The 20574-nt window shown below is 47.8% G+C and overlaps 1 protein-coding gene across 6 annotated transcripts in view; it reads left to right on the forward strand.

The window, feature by feature from the left end:
• The window catches only part of HSPA12A (heat shock protein family A (Hsp70) member 12A), a 226664-nt gene that overhangs the window by 67502 nt on the left and 138588 nt on the right, over window positions 1-20574 (forward strand). For 2 of the 6 annotated variants that reach the window (XM_075935391.1, XM_075935390.1), the window contains exon 3: window positions 17870-17922. The exons of the other annotated variants lie outside the window; for them this stretch is intronic. In XM_075935391.1, the coding sequence (XP_075791506.1) occupies window positions 17910-17922 (13 nt within the window). In that variant the 5' untranslated portion in view covers window positions 17870-17909. The remainder of the gene's footprint in view (window positions 1-17869; window positions 17923-20574) is intronic. 6 annotated transcript variants of the gene reach the window in all.

Raw genomic sequence — 20574 nt, forward strand, 5'->3', positions numbered from 1 at the left:
AATGAAATGGGCTGCTCGATGCTCCAGGGCCCGGACGGGGATGTGGGTTGCGTCCAGGGCTCCCCTGCAGTTGGGGTACCGAGAGCAGCGAAGCCAGCTATGATACCATCCACGTCGCACAGGCGGATGACTCTTGGGAGCCGGACGTCGTTGATGGCGTGGACGACCTGCAGAAGGGTGAAGAAAAACAGAAGGGAACACATCACATTCGGCAGGGGTAAGTGTGCGCTCCCTTGGACCCCCCCCCCCCGGTGATTCCCTCTGTCCTCAAGCGCGCGCGCACACACACACACACACCAGGGCCCCCCTCACCCCATTTCCCCCCCCCCACCAGCAGGCCTGTTCAAGGGAGGGACGGCCCAAACCCCTGGGCGACCCAGCCTGGAGTCTTGGCTGCCCCTGGGCATGGAGTGCAGCACCCTCCCCCGACCACACTCCCCCTGGGACTTACCTCCATGACGATCACACCGACGGTTGATCTTCCCACCCTGAATTGCTGTGCCACCGAGCGGTAGCTGTCCGGTGTGGCCAGCTTCCACAGCATGATGGCGACCCTCTTGTCGACGGGGATGGGTGCACGCAGCCGGGTGGTGGCTCTCTGTAGCGCGGGGGTGAGCCAGGCGCACAGCTCCAGGAACGTCCGCTTTCGCATGCAGAAATTCCGGAGCCATTGCTGGTCATCCCATTGTCCGAGGACCAGACGGTCCCACCAGTCGGTACTGGTGTCCAATCTCCACACTGGCCTCTCCACCCTGGGGTGCTGATGCCACAGGGTCGCCATGGCCTCCCTGGTGAGGGAGTCGAAGGCGATCTCTGCCTCCTGGTCCTGGAACACCAGGGCACCGGCCTGCAGCATGAGCTGCAGGCACTTGGACATGGCCAACAGGGGCCAGAGCAGGCACATTGCCACTCACGGGTCCATGGCAGACAGAGCAGGGCACAAGAAAGAAAAATCAGAGAAAAGCAGTAGGGGGCAAAAGGGTGGTGTCCCCAAAAGTCAGAGGGCAACCACCAAACCTGCTATGTCTGTCAGTCCCTGCCAGAGGTCCCAACGCATGGAGCCGGAGACAAATGGCTATCCGGCGAGACCCCTTTAAGCACGTGTCTGAACAGAGCTCCGGCCCCGCCCCCGGAAAGGTCTGGTGGCCTTTTTCCCGCTTCAAAATGGTTCCGGGCTTCTGCTTTTGCGAAAAAGCACGCCGCCAATCTAGACGCGCTTTTCTGCAAAAGCGCATAGTTATAACGATAACTCTGGGACCAATCTAGATGCGCTTTTCTGGAAATACTTTTAACAGAAAACCTTTTCCGTTAAAAGTATTTCTGGAAAATCATGCCAGTGTAGACATAGCCTTGGTGTCATCTGCAGTTTTTATAAGCATACTCTCTACTACTCTGTTATCCAAGTCACTAATGAAAATGTTTAATAGTACTAGATCCAGGATTGACCCTTGTGAGACCCTATTAGATACATCCTCCCAGAATCGCAGTGAACCACTGATAAATACTCTTTCAGTTCCATCTTTCAACCAGTAGTGCACCTACCTTATGGTAATTTCATCCAGACCATATAGCTCTAGTTTGCATATGAAAATGTATATAAAGCCTTACTGAAGTCAAGATATATCACAGTTATTGTTTCCACCCTGTCCACTGGGCCAATAATCATATCCAAGAAGAAAATTAAGTTGGTTTTGCATGACATTTCTTGACAAACACATGCTGGCTATTATTTATAATCCCATTATAATTTTGTTTACAAATTGATTATTTAATTTGTTTCAGTATCTTTCTAGGTATGGAAATTATGCTGACTGGTCTCTAATGCCCTGCATCCTCTTTGTTCCACTTTTTTTTTACAGATAGGTACTGTTTGCCCTTCTCCAGTCATCTGGGACCTTAAGGGTACATCTACACAACAACATTATTTTGAAATTGCTTATTCCGCATCTATGCAGCAGGCATTTATTTCAAAATAATGTCGAAATACTGTCAAGCTGGAGAACTCCAACTCCTGTAATCCTCATTGTATGAGGAGTAATGGAAGTCAGAGGAAGAGTGCTCTGTTTCGAAATAAATGCTGTGTAAATGCTCCCAATTTCAATTTCAAAATAAGCTACGCAATTGACATAGCTCAATTTGCGTACCTTATTTTGAGTTAAGCCCTGCTGTGTAGATGCAACCTACCTGTCTTCCATGAGTTCTCAAAGATAATTTCTAGTAGTTCAGAAATTGCTTCAACTAGTTCTTAAATACCTAGAATAATATGTGATAACAATTGTTTCATTATTCATTGAAACAGCTGCATCACTCCCACACCCACACCCACAGTATCTGTATGTTCAGTTTGTAACTTGGAATATAATTTATAAAAAGTGTCTTTCCAGATTCATTTATCTAAGGAAAAAGCCCTTCAGAATTCACATTAGCGAGCAGAAAGCAGTATCAGACATAAGCAAACTTGTTTCCCTATAGCTATTTATTTCACAGCTCATCAACATAATGAATCCATTTTGAAGTTTATAGTCCTCGACAAAGTAGCACCTCAGGGAGGAGAAAGGATGACAGATACAATTTACTTTTACAAAGTCAGTCCTTTTGGATCTGTTTTTGGACAGCTTGATACCAAAGGCTATAAACACAGACAGGAATCTGAAACCTTTTCTGCAGTGACCTTGTTTTGGAAAACAGTATTCTTATCTCACAGCACTATTCTCTATGCAGTTATTTCTCACTGCATGTTCCTCAGCATGTGTGATTTCCATTTTCTTAAACAGTGATTGCTTTTGTATGTTTCTGTGCTGAACTTATGAATTTAATTTACATATGCTGGGAAACGTCTTCAGCTGGCAGCAGAAGGACTCTGTTTAAATTATTTGATTTCTTGTTGTTCGTTTTTTTTTCTCTTGACCATTTATATCACAGTTGTTCCTGAAGGCCTTATCCTAGTGACAGTCCCATTGTGCGAGGTACTGTATTAACACACTAAATGACTGGTTTTCTTACTTTGCCTCTGCAGTAATACTCTTGGGGTATGTCTACACTACAAAGTTAATTCGAACTAACGGACGTTAGTTCGAATTAACTTTGATAGGCGCTACACAAGCGCTCCACTAGTTTGAACTTAATTCGAACTAGCGGAGCGCTTAGTTCGAACTAGGTAAACCTCATTCTACGACTAAGCCTAGTTCGAACTTACTAGTTCGAATTAAGGGGTGTGTAGCCCCTTAATTCGAACTAGTGGGAGGCTAGCCCTCCCCAGCTTTCCCTGGTGGCCACTCTGGCCAACACCAAGGAAACTCTATGCCCCCCTCCCGGCCCCGGACCCCTTAAAGGGGCACGGGCTGGCTATGATGCCCATGCCAGGTGCAAGCCTGCCAGCACCCAGCTAGCAGACCCTGCACCTGGCACGGCTCGAGCCAGCCACCCGATGCCCCCCAGCCCTCCCCCTCTTCCCGGGACCAGGCTGGCGGCTCCCGGGAGCTTGCCCAGGACCGCAAGAGGCGGGCACCCGCCTGGTCTAGTGCGGACATCGTGGACCTTGTCCACAACCTCCGCACTAGGCACAGGAAAGCGGCCGTCTAGGGCAGGAGAGCTGCCAGCCTGGCCACCCAGGAGCAGGTGTGCATGAAAATCAAGGTGGTCCACAGAGACCCCCGACCCTGAGCCCTGAGCTTACAATGGCCATCCTGGGTCAGACAAAAGGTCCATCTAGCCCAGTAGCCTGTCTGCCGACAGCGGCCAACCCTAGGGACCCTAGAGGGGATGGACCGAAGACAGTGACCAAGCCATTTGTCTCATGCCATCCCTCTCCAGCCTTCCACAAACTTTGGGCAGGGACACCACTCCTACCCCCTGGCTAATACCACTCCATGGACCCAACCTCCATCACTTTATCTCACTTCTCTTTAAACTCTGTTCTAGTTCTAGCCTTCACAGCCTCCTGCAGCAAGGAGTTCCGCAGGTTGACTCTTTGCTTTGTGAAGAACAACTTTCTGTTACTAGTTTGAAGCCTGCTACCCATTCCTTTCCTTTGGTGTCCTCTAGTCCTTCTATTATGGGAACTAATGAAGAACTTTTCTGTATGCACCCTCTCCACCCCGCTCATGCTTTTATAGACCTCTATCATATCCCCCCCTCCATCTCCTCTTTTCTAAGCTGAAAAGTCCCAGTCTCTTTAGCCTCTCTTCATATGGGACCTGTTCCAAACCCCTCATCATTGTAGTTGCCCTCCCCTCTCCCACCCTCTCTCTTCCCCTCTCCTACCTCCTTTTCCCAGTCTCCCCCAGTTTTGTTCAATAAAGAGAGATTCTGTTTTTGAACACAATTGTCCTTTATTTTGTACATCAGGAAGGGGGGCTCGGGAGGGGTAAGTGGAAGGAGGTGAGGGAGGAATGGGGTACGAGCCCCCGATGGGGAGGACTGGGCTGGCTCTGCGGGCTTCTGGGGGTGGAACCTCTCCTGCAGCCCCCCAATTGCCCCCTCTCCCCAGATGGTAGCCTGCGGCAAGTGCAGCCGGTCTGATGGCCGAGTGCTGTGATGTGCCCAGTGTGGGTACTCTGGGCACTCCAAGCCAGGACTGCTTTGCAAGCGGGGCACCCCTGAGAACTGTCTGTCCGGGGTGGGGGTCGGGTCCCTTTAAGCACAGCCCTCGGCTAACCTGAGACAGCAGCTCCACGCTCTAAATCCTCATCTGATGCCCTGCCGGCACTGCTTCCGGCCATCCTTAACCCCGGTTCAGGGTCCACTTAATGTGGACATGCTAATTCGAATTAGCAAAATACTAATTCGAACTAGTTTTTTAGTCTGGATCTGTTAGTTCGAATTAGCTTAGTTCGAATTAACTAATTCAAACTAAGTTAGTTCGAATTAGCGCTGTAGTGTAGACATACCCTTGGAGCATGTGTACACTTATTTTGAAATAATAACTCCCGAAATAACTATTTTGAAAGAGTGTGTCCACACTACAGGGAAGCTACGAAATTAGTCTGAGGTAGGCTTCCTTAATGTGGATGTGCTACTTAGACTTAAAGCCACACAAAGTACTGGGGAACAGTGTTCTCACTAAGAATTTCCATTGTTGGGTTCACTGAATTTTCTTTAGTCGCCCTACCCGGTGATCCTGGGGCGGGACTGGCCCGGGTTTAATGAATTACTGCAAGAAGGGAGTGGTGTAAGGGCAAATATTGTCCGGGCACGGCAGGCTTGTCGGGCCGCACTAAGCCCGCCCCTCGAGGTAGCGGCGGAGGAAGGGGCCTCACAGCACGCTATGTCCGGAGCCCCAGCGGCGAGCATGGACAGCGACCCTACAGGTGCCCCACCTATTGACCTAGAGCTAGATGGGGACTTCCTGGAAGAGCAACGGAATAACCCCACGCTTAGCCGGGCCGGGGAGGAGCCAGTGGCAGGTCAACCCCAAGGACCGCGCTTCAGGGTACAGCAGGACCGCCTTTACTGCCTTGTACGGGACCCCCAAAGCCAGGAGGAGATACACCAGCTGTTGGTCCCACACCGTTTCCGCCGGGGCCTGTTACAGGTGGCACACGCAAACCCCTGGGCGGGCCATTTGGGCTGAGAGAAGACCCTACAGCGAGTGGCGCGACGGTTCTTCTGGCCGGGAATTCACCACGAAGTGTGGGAGTACTATGCCTCATGCCCTGAGTGCCAGAAGGCTAACCCCACCAGCATTCCCCGGGCCCCGCTGGTGCCGCTGCCTATAGTGGGGACACCCTTCGAGCGTATCGGCCTAGACTTGTTGGGGCCATTGGAAAGAAGCCAGACAGGATATAAGTATATCCTCGTCGTGGTGGACTATGCTACACGGTACCCAGAGGCCGTCCCACTGCAGACGACTACTGCCCCCGTCATCGCTGGAGAGTTGCTGGAAATATTCTCCCAGGTGGGTCTACCCCGGGAGATCCTCACAGACGAGGGGACGAATTTGACATCACGACTCATGGCGGAGCTGTGTCAGTTACTGAACATCCAGGCGCTCCGGTCCTCGGTCTACCATCCCCAGACAGACGGGTTGGTGGAGCACTTCAACCGCACCCTGAAGTCAATGCTGCACAAGTTTGTGGAGGACGACACCCGTCATTGGGATAAGATGCTCCCAGCGCTGATGTTTGCAGTGCGAGAGGTCCCTCAAGCCTCTACAGGGTTCTCGCCCTTCGAGCTCCTGTATGGACGACAACCCCGAGGGGTTCTAGACCTGGTCCGTGAGGCCTGGGAGAAACAAGAAACCCCTGCCTGAGGCTCCGTACACTACATCCTGCACTTAAGGGAGCAGTTCCGGGAGCTAGGGTGTTTGGCCCAAGAAAACCTACGCCGAGCCCAGGAGAGCCAGACCGCTCATTACAACCGGGAATCCAGGACCTGGACCTTCCAGCCAGGAGACCGGGTACTACTGTTGCTCCCTTCCTCAGAATCCAAGTTGCTAGCCAAATGGCAAGGCCCATTTGAGCTGGTGAGACAGGTGGGGCTGGTGGATTATGCAGTACGGCTAACAGGGCGGAGGAAAGAAGTGTGGATATATCATGTAAACCTGCTCAAGGGGTGGAAGGAGCGAGAGGCCCTGATGATCACCCTTTACCCTATGGAACCAGAGTTGGGGCCATCCGCAGAGGCAGACCCCACACCCGCACTCCTGGACCTCAGTCCTGACCTCGAACACAGACAGCAGGAACAGCTCCGCCGGCTGCTGAGCGCCTTTCCCCAGGTCCTGTCGTCAAAACCTGGCCAGACGAATCTAACGAGACACCATATTGCCACCCCCCCCAGGGCAGAGGGTACGTGACCACCATCGCCTGCTGCCCAGGAAGTTGTGGGACATGGTGCGAAGGGAACTGGACCAGATGCTAGCTCTGGGCGTGGTGGAAGAGTCCCGAATTGACTGGAGGAGACCCGTAGTGCTGGTGCCAAAAGTGGATGGGTCGGTCCGGTTCTGTGTGGACTTCAGGAAGGTAAATTCCATCTCCCGCTTCAACGCCTACCCAATGCCACGGGTGGATGAGCTGTTGGAACGATTGGGGCACACCAGAGTCATATCAACCCTTGATTTAACTAAGGGCTACTGGCAAATCCCCCTGACACCCGCATCTCGAGAGAAAACGGCCTTCCCAACCCCGTTTGGCCTCTTCCAATTTACAACAATGCCTTTTGGCCTCCATGGGGCAGCAGCCACTTTCCAGAGGCTCATGAATAAAGTACTGAAGCCACATAATGACTACGCAGCGGCGTATATCGATGCTATCGTGGTATACAGCCGGAACTGGACAGAACACCTACAACATCTGTCCCAAGTGCTGCAGGCATTAGCGGAGGCTGGCCTCACCACCAACCCAGCCAAGTGGCACTGGGGATATCCGGAGGTGAGCTATCTCAGCTATACAGTGGGAAAGAGGCAGCTCCGACCCTTGACAGACAAAGTCCAGGCTTTACAGGAAAGCCCTACGCCTACCATGAAAAGGCAAGTACGACAGTTCTTGGGGCTGGCAGGATACTACCGCCGCTTTATACCCGACTTTGCGACCATCGCAGCACCCCTGACAGACCTCACGAAGAATCCCCGAGAGCGCCACATAGAGTGGACCCCGGAGTGCGAAGCTGCCTTCCAGACCTTGAGGAAGTGGCTGGCTCAGGGGCCGGTGCTCGTTCAGCCGGACTTCAACAAGCCATTCATTTTGCAAACAGATGCCTCCCAAGTAGGCCTAGGAGAGGTATTATCTCAGGTGGTAGAGGGGGAGGAGCACCCTATCCTATACCTTAGCCGCAAGTTGTTCCCGCGAGAGACTAAATACTCGACGATAGAGCAGGGGGCTCTGGCGGCGAAATGGGCCATAGAGTCCCTAAGATATTACGTATTGGGGAGCCCGTTTACTTTAGTGACTGACCATGCCCCCCTGAGATGGCTCCATGCCATGAAAGACTCAAATGCGCGGATCATGCGTTGGTACTTATCATTACAACCATTCGCTTTTCTGGTAGCGCATCGGCTGGGAAAAGCCCATACTAACTCAGACTTTTTTTCAAGGACGAGTGAAGAGGGGTCGGCCAAAACCCCGTCGCCGACCCTCTTAAGGGGGAGGGTGTGTGACGGGGTGAGGCAGCCCCGCATTGAACCTACAGGGACCAGCCAGGGTTACCTGGCTGCAGAGGCCCCTCCTCCACAGTTCTACCGAGCATGCCCGGGCTGCAGCAGGGCTATAAAAGTCTAGGGAAAGATTCAGTCTGGAGAGACGGCCGGAGGAGAAGGACCGGGGCAGCTGTTGCTGGGGACGCCAGGAGAGGTGGAAAAGGACGCGGAGGCGAGTTGGGGCAACCCCGGGACTACCGACCGAGGGGACACCGGCATGGAGCTCACAGCCGGCTGGGCAGGTACAGGGGAAGGCACCCCCGGGGACTGGGTAGGAAGTGGCCCAGGGCAGGAGCGGGAGCCGCCTCTCCCGCCCAGAGAACCTTGGTGCGTTTCGGCTGGACTGCCCCACCAAGGGAGTGACCCGTTATCCGGTCGCTCACAGGGCCCTGGGCTGGGACCCGGTGGAGTAGGGTAGCCCGGGTCCCCCTACCCGGGGGTGTGCCCCGCTATAACCCCTGAACTGCATTGTGACTGCGCTGTGGACTCAGGCCAGAGGGCCTAGGCCTTGTTTAAAGGGCCAGCTATAGACGGTGGTGTGGACTCAGGCCGGAGGGCCTTGGCCTTGTTTAAAGGGTCAGCTACAAACTTCATCGTGACTGCACTGTGGACTCAGGCCAGAGGGCCTAGGCCTTGCTTAAAGGGCCATCTATAGACTGTGGTGTGGACTCAGGCCGGAGGGCCTTGGCCTTGCTTATAGGGCCAGCTATAAACTACATCGTACCAGTGTTGGGGACTCAGGCGGGTTGAAATTTCTCATATGCAACACCAATATTGAGGTGGTGTGTGAATGCGCACCCACCAGTACAAACAAAAACCATCAGTCTAAAAATATATTTTAAATAGTCTATAGGCATGGAAGAAAGTATATTGAAACAAGAGATAATTAACAAGGAGCAATGCTTATGATTATTTAATTTTAAATCAAATAAAAAGAAAATGAACACTACCCTTGGCTGAAGAAATGGGTTGTTCCCACAAAAGCTCATGATACTATTTATATATTTTTGTTAGCCAAAATTATAAATATATAAATCCAGGACCATTGTTGTTTTTAAAGTTTTTTTTAGTTACAGACTCCCTTTGAGGCCTTGGAGTACATGTATCATCATCCTTTCTAAAAGATAGATGCATGTTTCAAAGATCTTGCAAATAAGGTTTTATCCTACAAAACAGCTAGCATCACACCTAGTACTTGCTACTTCTGACTCATAAGAGCCAGAACTCTACCAGATAGCAAAGATCTGGCCTTAATGCAATACAGTTTACCATATAGTAATTAGTAACACAGGATTTTTAAAAAAATCCTTAAGATCAAAGTTTTAGATATCTGCAACACTAAAAACATTTTTTAAAAGAATCATTTTCTTTCTTATCTTAAGCCATTAACACAGAGGTGGGCAATAATTTTTGATGGGCTGCCATACCAAGAATTTGGTAAGTGGTTGAGGGCTGCACACTTCCACTATATTAATGGAGGAGGTGCGGGATGGAGGTTGGGTGTAGAAGGGAGCTTGAGGTAATGGACTGTGGGATCTGGGAGGAAGTTGAGTGAAGTATAGGGGATTGTGACCTGGGGCAATGGACTGGGGTGAGGAGGGGGTGCTGGGCCTAGGAAGGGGTTGTGACCTGGGGTGCAGGAATTTGGGCTGTGACAGGGATAGCAGATTAGGGTGCAAGGTCTGAGACCGGGTTGTGAACTGATGAGGTGTGTAGGAGGGGATACACTGTCTGGGAAGGTATATGGAGGCTAGAGCAGGGGTACAGAAGGTTTGGGTTACATGGGGTAGGAAGGCAGAAGGGGAACAGAGAGTTGGGGATGGAGGGGCTGAGGTGCCAGAGATAGATTCTGGCTGGGAGATCTTACCTGGCTCCCAGCCAGCAGCCCAGCAGGTTCCGTAGCCAGAGTCCCTGCCTTCCAGCCACTGTACATGCTCAGGGGAAAGGGAGCTACAGGAGTCATGTTTATTGCTTTAAACCAGTGTTTCTCAACCAGTGCTACGAGTATCCTTAGGGTACTCGAGAGAAGTCTGGAGGGTACGTCAACACAACTGAAATTTGGAGAAAACTGAATTTTTGTTTTTAGTTTTATAGTGTTTTATTATTTTTGTACATTTTATACCCAAAAATATCATTGCCCGCCCGGATACAATTAAGTTGTTTAAACAAAATGTGTTGTAATGGTAGAAAAAAAATTGTGAGTCTGAAAACTGTAGGTACTGGGGGTACTTATAATTTTTTAAAGGGGTTTTTTTAAAAAAAAGGTTGAGAAACATTGCTCTAAACTGAATGCTGTGAACCCAGGTGATAAAGGAGGAGGTCACTTCACATGCTGCCAGTCCAGCAAACAGGTAGTTGCTATTGATCAAAACCAGCCAATGGGAGCTACTGGGAATAGGGGCAGCATGAGAAACCTGTCTCCCCTCCCTCCACGCTATCGGCATTTAGAAACATACACATGACCCTGCACCTGGCTTTCCTGAGTGCTGAGTGGGTGCAGAGCAGGCAGCGAGCTGGCTGAGGCTCTTGTGGCCAGATCCATCCCACGGATCATCTTTTGCCCAGCCCTAGAGTAGAGGCTGGAGCCAGCTTCTCCATTTATAGCAGGCAGCAGCAGCTGTTGCTGCTTCCGTTCCTCTGAGAGGGCGAGTGCCCCGCCTCCCTTCCCCAGCCGATCAGCTGATCTTCCTGCCTGTGTGGGGCTCAGAAAAGGACTGCTTACAGGGAATCTTGCTGGGGAGTAATTACTTTGACTGCGGAGTAGTTATTTCAAAACAGCAGTAGAGCGTCCACACTACCGCTATTTCAAAATAACCATTTCTAAATAAGCATTATTCTTCGTGGGAAGCAGGAGTTCTTATTTTGAAATAACCAGCCTTCTTTTTTAAAGTAATGGGTTTGGTACTGTGTAGACGTTCCGCCTGTTACTTTGAAATAGGGGGAGTTATTTCGAAATAACTCCCTACTGTAGACCAGAGCTCGATCTCAAACCCTGACATCCCCATTGAGAAATGTTCCCACTGAAATCAGATACTTCACATTTAATTGATGTTTACCAAAGTAAGAACTGCTTGGCTTCTGATGGGCATGAAGGGTATTTCTTTACTGCAGAGCTAACTTAGATGATTGGCCCTGAAAATAGCCTATCCCAGATGTGAGTAACCGCATTGCAAAGCTTTATCCAAGTTAATGTGCCCTCACTGGTTCTGCACTCACCTGTATGTGTTGCTAGGACTTCAGGGCACACATCCTAATGATTTTGTGTGGCAGTAAGCTGTAGCACTCTGATTCTTTTCCCATGGATAGTAGAATTCGCTTTCTTTGGGGCCCACATCTGGAGCAGTGGGAAGATATTGGAGGACTATCAGCAGTAAAGTGGTTTACCCTGCATTCTCAGTGCAAAATGAGCAGGCTCCAGCAAAGTGAAAGCCTCTTTTGGGTGTTAGCCTATACACCAGGATGGGCCAGATAGCCCTGGTTAAAAGCACCACATACAGTAAACATCCAATAATCCAGCACCTTTGGGACACAGGGGGTGCCAGATTATCAGATATGCCGGACTATAGGAAGGGGGGGCTGTGAAGGGTCTGGGGTGGGAGGGGATGCCAACCCAGACCCCTCATAGCCCCCCCCACCGATAGTCCGGCTCTGCCCCGGGGCTGCCGGGTTGGTCCCACAGCACTGAGGTGCGGCACTACTGGACCAACCCAGCAGTACCCCAGCTGCTCTGCCCCAGGCGTCCCCAAGTCAGCCGCTGCTGAAACTGATCAGCGGCTGACTCCAGGAAGCCCGAGGCAGAGCTGCTCTGCCCCGGGCTTCCTGGAGTCAGCCGCTAGTCAGTTTCAACAGCAGCTGAATCTGGACGCCTGGGACAGAGCAGCTGGGGCGCTGCCGGGTTGGTCCCCGCAGCACCACACCTCGGCGCTGCAGGGACTAACCTGGCAGCACCCCAGCTGCTCTACTCCCAGTGTCTCCAAGTCAGCTGCTGCTGAAACTGATCAGCGGCTGATTCCAGGAAGCCCGGGGCAGAGCAGCTCTGCCTCGGGCTTCATGGAGTCAGCCGCTGGTCAGTTTCATCAGCGGCTGAATCGGCGACACCTGGGGTGCTGCCCGGTTGGTCCCGCAGCCCCGAGGGGCAGTGCTAGGTAACCTACCCGGCAGCGCTCCAGCTGCTCTGCCTCCGGCTTCCCCGATTCAGCCGCTGGTCAGTTTTAGCAGCGGCTGAATAGGGGAAGCCCGGGGCAGAGCAGCTCCAATGGTCTGGTTGCCCGGAGCACTTCCGGGTTCCTGATGGTGCCGGACCATCAGAAGTGCCGGACCGTCAGATGCCGAACCATTGGAGTTTTACTGTACTTGGCTCAGATATTATATATTTGAGTGGGAAGGGGCCAATGGAACAGCATCGAAGTGAGAGCTAGGACTAACTCTTGTGAAGTTCTTCCTGGTATTTTTTAGTTGTAGCCTCTCTTTCCTAGAGTTCCCCCACTGTTTAAAATTATAATGTAAGATTGTGCCCATTATGCTTAGCATTCTAAAATCTCCTGAGACTGATTGATAATCCTTTTTTGGGGGGAGGGGGGAGACGGGCTCACATGCAATAAAATTGGTGTCACTGCTTTGAAGTACATGACTGTCATCAGCAATAGACTGAGAGATATCAAATGTATTGTTAAAATCATTTTATACACATTGCTATTTATAAATAGTGTTAACTATTCCTTTTCCTGTGCTGAAAAAGCAGTTATCTTTGGAAACGATTTATTGATTGGACTTTCACCCTGTCTGCACATACATACTTTTTCCCTCAAATCAATTTTAACAAATACTATAAACTCACTTTCAATACATTTTCCTCTTGAGCGAGGTGACCTTATACTAGGTAGGAAAGTCTACAAGGACTGCTCACATAAATCTCCATGCATTTGATCTGCTTGGGTTTCATAGTGTCCTTGCTAAGATCTGCTGGGCTTGCAAGATCCAGAAGTCAGTCTTGTCTCTTTTTCAGCTTATGTTCCCTTTTAAACAATGACCTAGAGCAATGTCCCACCAAGCAGCATACTTTAAATTAAAAAAAACCTTTGGTGAAATACAAACTGCATGGCCGTTATTTTGACGATACAAAAAATTGCAGTTACTGTGTAATAATTCCCTTTATTAAAGTGATTGCTAAAATATAGCTGTATTGAAAACATATGCTTTTATGTTAACTCTGCCATATTTTGTCCTGATACCCATGCACTTGTAATACTACTGCCTTTGGGCCAAAGCCAAAGTTCATTGAAATCAACTGAAGCCCTTCCATTGCCTTAGGTAAATTTTGGATCAAGCCATGTATGAAAGTTGTGATTATAGTCCTGTGGATCTTGAACATAATAAGACATACGGTGTTTCTGAATAAGTCTATGAGTCTCAGTTTGATCTCAGACTTGTCCATAAAAAAATTATAAAATAATCAGAAGCATACTTTGCAAGAGAATAGCCTGCATAGTTGAAATAGGAAATAGATATTTTGTCATTTGTTGCAACTAGTCATGCCAATATGATGCACTTCTATTATCAGTGAAAATGTGGATGCACTTTCTATAGGAACTTCAACATCATCTTTCTGATAGGAAAAAAAAGAAGTGGCAAATATTTTAAGGTGAGCATTGGTTTTTCTTTGGAATAAATTCTTGGTTTATTAAATTCACAAACTAATGCAGGTTAGAGATAATGCAGGCTAAACATTAGAAGACACATTAACCACACTCTTTTCTGCTGGCATGGATGATAGAAATCAGAAATATTTATTGGGAGTACTGTGAGCACATCCAGTGTATTTAACAGCGTGGAAAGACATTTCTGGTCTTTAAATATTTTAGTGCAATTTTGCTATATTTAAATGATGATACATAAATAGCATACCTATCTTAATCATGCATTACCTACACACATTGTCAAAACAAGTATTTCAGAAATAAAGACTGATCTCAGTTACGCTTATGTAATTCCATTTGAGTGAATGCAGTTTCTCTGTGTTCACACTACTGTATCCAAGCACAGAATCTGTGATTCAATCTAGTAATTCTTTTGTGTTTAATAGTGTTAAAGAGAGAGAGAAAGAAAAAAGGTGTTTTTTCTGTTCTATGCTTATGTAGCAAAAGCAGCAGTAGTGTCACATTCCAGTGTTCATTTTCAGGCAGACTTTATGTAAAATTATATAAAAAGTTATTCTATTAAACTAATTCTAATACGGTGACTGGTGTTCCTTAGAGAAAGGGTTGTCATGCCCCACTTCTCTTTGGGTATGTCTACACTACAGAGTTAGTTCGAACTAACGGACATTAGTTCGAACTAACTTTAATAGGCGCTACACTAGCGTTCCGCTAGTTCGAATTTAATTCGATCTAGCGGAGCGCTTAGTTCGAACTAGGTAAACCTTATTTTACGAGGATTAAGCCTAGTTCGAACTAGCTAGTTCGAATTAAGGGCTGTGTAGACCCTTAATTCAAATTAGTGGGAGGCTAAGGCTTCCCAGGTTTCCCTGGTGACCACTCTGGCCAACACCAGGGAAACTCTATGCCCCCCTTCCGGCCCCGGACCCCTTAAAGGGGCACGGGCTGGCTACGGTGCCTGTGCCAGGTGCAAGCCTGCCAGCACCCAGCCAGCAGACCCTGCACCTGGCACGGATCGAGCCAGCCACCCAATGCCCCCCAGCCCTCCCCCTCTTCCCGGGACCAGGCTGGCGGCTCCCGGGAGCTTGCCCAGGACCGCAAGAGGCGGGCACCCGCCTGGGCTACTGCGGACATCGTGGACCTTGTCCACGATCTCTGCACTAGGCACAGGAAGGTGGCCGTCTAGGGCAGGAGAGCTGCCAGCCTGGCCACCCAGGAGCAGGAGTGCATGAAAATCAAGGTGGTCCACTGAGACCCCCGACCCTGAGCCCTGAGCTTACAATGGCCGTCCTGGTCAGACCAAAGGTCCATCTAGCCCAGTAGTCTGTCTGCCGACAGCAGCCAACCTTAGGGACCCTGGAGGGGATGGACTGGAGACAGTGACCAAGCCATTTGTCTCGTGCCATCCCTCTCCAGCCTTCCACAAACTTTGGCCAGGGACACCACTCTTACCCCCTGGCTAATACCACTCCATGGACCCAACCTCCATCACTTGATCTCACGTCCCTTTCAACTCTGTTCTAGTTCTAGCCTTCACAGCCTCCTGCAGCAAGGAGTTCCGCAGGTTGACTCTTTGCTTTGTGAAGAACAACTTTCTGTTACTAGTTTGAAGCCTGCTACCCATTCCTTTCCTTTGGTGTCCTCTAGTCCTTCTTTATGGGAACTAATGAAGAACTTTTCTGTATGCACCCTCTCCACCCAACTCCTGCTTTTAGAGACCTCTATCCTGTCCCCCCTCCATCTCCTCTTTTCTAAGCTGAAAAGTCCCAGTCTCTTTAGCCTCTCTTCATATGGGACCTGTTCCCAACCCCTGATCATTGTAGTTGCCCTCCCCTCTCCCAGCCTCTCTCTTCCCCTCTCCCACCTCCTTTTCCCAGTCTCCCCCAGTTTTGTTCAATAAAGACAGATTCCATTTTTGAACACAATTGTCCTTTATTTTGTACATCAAGAAAAGGAGCTAGGGAAGGGTAAGTGGAAGGAGGTGAGGGAGGAATGGGGCACGAGCCCCCGATGGGGAGGACTGGGCTGGCTCTGTGGGCTTCTGGGGGTGGAAGCTCTCCTGCAGCCCCCCAATTGTCCCCTGTCCCCAGATGGCAGCCTGCGGCAAGTGCAGCCGGGCTGATGGCTGAGTGGTGTGATGTGCCCAGTGTGGGCACTCTGGGCACTCCAAGCCAGGACTGGTTTTCAAGCGAGGCACCCCTGAGAACTGTCTGTCCGGGGTGGGGGTCGGGACCCTTTAAGCACAGCCCTCGGCTAGCCTGAGACAGCATCTCCACGCTCTAAGTCAAGCATGTCCAAAGTCCGGCCCGCGGGCCAATTGCGGCCCATGTTCCGGTTTAATACGGCCCCCCAGGTAATTTGGCAATATCTATCTTTTATAGCCCCCAACGAATCCATATGTATTGAGATGAATACATTGTAAAATCTCAGTTAATGTCAGTTGGTCTAAATCAGTTATAAATATATTTGGACACAACATGTATACTTGGTGTTATGTTCCTGTTCATATTTTTTGAACTTAAAAGTTGACAGACAACCTTTATTACCAATAATATGTAATGTACTTTACAATGTTTCTGACATATATTTCAGCTTCCTGGATTTTTTTTTCATCTGGCCTTCAGATATGAAAGGCAGAGTGATTTAACACCTGTTTAGATTTGTCATCCATGTGACAAAATGAAAAGTATGCCGTTTGCAATAAACTTTGCATAAAATAGTTAATTTGCATTTAATTTTAATGGTTCAAAGAATGTCAGGCAAAATGGTCGGCCCTCATGCACGTTCACTTCATCAAATCCGGCCCTCTTTGAAAAAATTTTGGACACCCCTGCTCTAAGTCCTCCTCTGATGCCCTGCCGGCACTGCTTCCGGCCATTCTTAAGCCCTGTTCAGGGTCCACTTAATGTGGACATGCTAGTTCAAATTAGCAAAACGCTAATTCAAAATAGTTTTTAGTTCTAGACGCGTTAGTTCGAATTAGCTAAGTTCAAATTAACTAATTCGAACTAAGTTAGTTCGAATTAGCGCTGTAGTGTAGACATACCCTTGGACAGTATTGTTTCTGTTGCGGAAATTGGCTTTTGTGATTATTACTTGCAGTCTTTCATATTAAATTCTTAAATTCACAAGAAGGGACTGACTTTCTGGTTGGTGCAAGTTCTTCCATATTAGTTCTAGACAGCTATATCTAGGGATCTCTGAAAACCGGCATTGATCTCTTCTTTCAGAAAGGCAGACTATTTGAGTTAGTGATGGAGTGATCTGGGGTTCTGTCTCTGCATGGTTTTAGCATTTCATCAAATACTATGCTCAAGGGAGAAGAAAGCTACCAAGTGGTTCCAAAAGCTGACACAAAGTGACAGAAATTTAGATATGAAACAAAGCCTTAATATTTATTTTGGACTTGTTGAAATTAGAATCAGTATGTGTGAGGAAGATTTCAGGAAAGGAAATAAGTGGTCATTGGAAAAGACATGGCAGAAAGCCACATGTTAAGATCTTTGGAGAAACCCTGCTAACAATCATCAATACACTTTCCATTTCAGTATTTCAGAATACCATTGAGCAAATTATTTGTAGTTATTAATTTATAGATAATGGTAGCCCTTTATCTGTTGGCAAACTGTCCTTAATTCTGATTTTTTCAAATTTGTTCTTTTTGAAATTTGTTTTAATACTTTGAACATATTTCAATCCCAAATATTCACTTTTACTATTAGAGTAGTGTCTATTTTCTTTTTCCTGATTCATGGTGTATAATCGGTCACTGTAGTCATGTGACAATATTTCCACTTCCTGACTGAATAAATAATACTTGTCATATGAAAACAGTCGTCTCAAATCTTTGTGCAAATAATATTCCACAAACAGCTGACCACCTTTCTGCAAACATTCTTACCAACACACATCACTGCCATAAATGTTAATAGAAAATACATCTTAAAATGCAAAGCCTGTTGACACCAATTCTTAATTTTTAGTCCAATTAATGTTGACAAATATTGCAAAGAAATATTTGCTCAATTCTGTTTCTGACCTGGGTGCTGGCTTTTGGTTGATTAGTCTCTGTCTTCATCTATAGACTACAAGAATTCTTCGAGTTGAAGCTGTGTGACTGCCAAATGTCTGGTGGAGGTCAGTACAATTCATTATAAACTCCCTCTTCTTATTCCACGGTCTTTTTAATGAGCACTATCAGACTTTGGATCTTATTGATGTATTTTCTTTCCACACAAAAGAGTATTCTTCTCCATCTTTTAGGTCAGTCATTTGGGAAATTTAGTGCTTCAGAATTAAAATGAGGGAGGTGTAGCCTTCATTGCAGTATGGAATGTTACTCATCACCAATTAATCTAGGGCTTGTCTATGCACTAACAATGTAACCAAAATAAATACATGAGAAGATTATATAGCATTAGTTAAACAAAAAAAAATAGTAGTCCTGTAGCACCTTATGGTACATCTACACTACATGCTTATTTCAAAATAAGCTATTCTGGAGTAGTTATTCTGAAACAGCTTATTTCATAATAGCACATCTACACTGCAGTGAAGTCACATAATTAGTCTGAGGCAGGTTTCCCTAATGTAGACATGCTATCTCAATTTAGAGCCCTAGGAGGCACTGGGGAAGAATAACTTAGAATGGCCCTGGAGAGGGGCTATTTCGAAATTGCAGCGGTGGAGTGTCTACACACACCTTATTTCGAAATAGCTATTTTGGAATAGGCGTTATTCCTCAGAGGTTTACAGATTTTGGAATAAGCTATCCATTATTTTGAAATAACGGAATGGCTGTGTGGACGCTCACATTAATATTTCAAAATAATTCTAGTTATCTCGAAATAATGTACAGTGTAGATGCACCCTCAGAGACTAACAAATTATATATATAAAGTATCATAAGCTTTTGTGGGCAAAGCCTACTTCCTCAGATAAGAGTGGAGAAAAAAGTGGGAACCTCACAATTTATAACAGAAAAAAAAGGGAGGGGGAAAAATACCTGTCAATTGTAGTACCAGTCCTAATGAGGCTAACTGAATGGGCTGTAAGTGTACCATACTTAGCTTTTGATGTCATTTGGGTATAGCAGCCCATCCAGTTCATGTATTTGTTCAGGCCATGAGAGAGAGTGCCAAATTTGCATATGAAAACCAGTTCTGCAGTTTCTCTCTCTGTAGTTGGTTTCTGAAATTCCTTTGTAGAAGAATGGCTACTTTTAAATCCATCTTTTAGTACTCTGGTAGGTTAAAATGTGCTCCTACAGGTTTTTGTGTATTACCATTTCTGATGTCAGACTTGCGTCCATTTAATTTTTGTCATAGAGACTGTCCAGTTTGGCCAATATACATGGCAGAGGGCCATTGCTGGCACTTAATGGCATATATTACTAGAGGATGTGCAGTTGTATGAGCCTTTGATGATGTGGCTTATGTAGTTAGGTCTTGTGACGGTGTTGCTTGTGTACATGTGTGGATAGAGTTGGCAACAGAGTTTATTACAGGGGTATGTTCCTGGGTGAGTATGTGTTGTGTGGTAGGGATGTTAGATATCGGGTAACTGAATAGTCAAGTAACTGCGTGAATTCTTATTGGTTACTTGACCATTCTATAGTCCCCGAGGGCAGGGCTGGCAGCCAGTCCCTGTCCACGGAGAATCCAAGCTCCTTGTGGACAGAGGCTGCTTTGCTTCCCATAGAGCAGCCTCTGTCTGCAGCAAGCCTGGGTTCACTGCAGACAGAGGCTGGTCCCCAGCAGCTCCTGTCCGCGGGGGATCCAAGCTCCCTGTGGAGAGACCGTGGATAGAGGCTGCTCCATAGAAGGCAGAGCACCCTCTGTCCATGGGGAGCCCAGGCCTTCCATGGACGACTGCTTTGTGGCAGCCTCCCCTGTCCCCCACCCCTCTTACACTGCTGCCTCTGATAGAGACGGCAGCACCATGGCTCCTTCCAGCACCAGCTCCTGCTTCCCCCCTCACTTTTGCTGCCTTTGATACAGATGAAGCAAGGGGAGGGAATGCATGTAGTCAACAAGATTAACCAATAAGCCTAGGCTTATTCAGGTTAGGGGGTTGTCTGTAGGCAAGGATCGGCCTGTCTCCCAAGGCCTGTAAGAGTGAGTTATTGTTTTCCAGGATAAGTTGTAGATTGTTAATGATGCACTGAAGGGGTTTGTTGAGGGCTATAGGTGATGACTAGTGGTGCTTTGATATTTTCCTTGTTGAGCCTGTCTTGAAGAAGCAGATGCCTGGGTACTCATCTGGCTCTGTCAATCTGTTTTTAACTTCCCCAGGTGGGTATTTAAGATTTAAGAATGCCTGATAGAGATCCTGCAGATCAAGGCTACTCAACTTTGGAAGCTTCAGGAGCCACAATGATACTCATATCACATGCTTAGGGTTGCAACTTAAGTGTGGATGCATATACATGCAAATATATATGCAAATATCTTATTTCACACTGACGGGCATGAATACAAAGATTAAGGCAAGACTACACAACATGCAGGCTCCATTTAAGTCAGTTCGGCTGATATTAATAAAATGCCATATTTACCCAATTTTCACCCATATATATGACAGCACTTTCAATAAGCAACAACAGTCCAGAAATTTAACTACTAAAACACAGATCAACAGAAGACCATTATACTGACTATGTTTTTGTTTTGGTTTTCACTGCAGGCCACGTGTTGAGCCCCGCATAAACCCAAATTGCACTGTGGGCCACAAACAAATGGGGGCCACATGTTGAGTAGCCCTTCTATAAATGTTTGTCTCTGTGGGACT

This window comes from Pelodiscus sinensis, chromosome 8 (genome assembly GCF_049634645.1).
Source record: "Pelodiscus sinensis isolate JC-2024 chromosome 8, ASM4963464v1, whole genome shotgun sequence".
Lineage (NCBI taxonomy): Eukaryota > Metazoa > Chordata > Testudines > Trionychidae > Pelodiscus > Pelodiscus sinensis.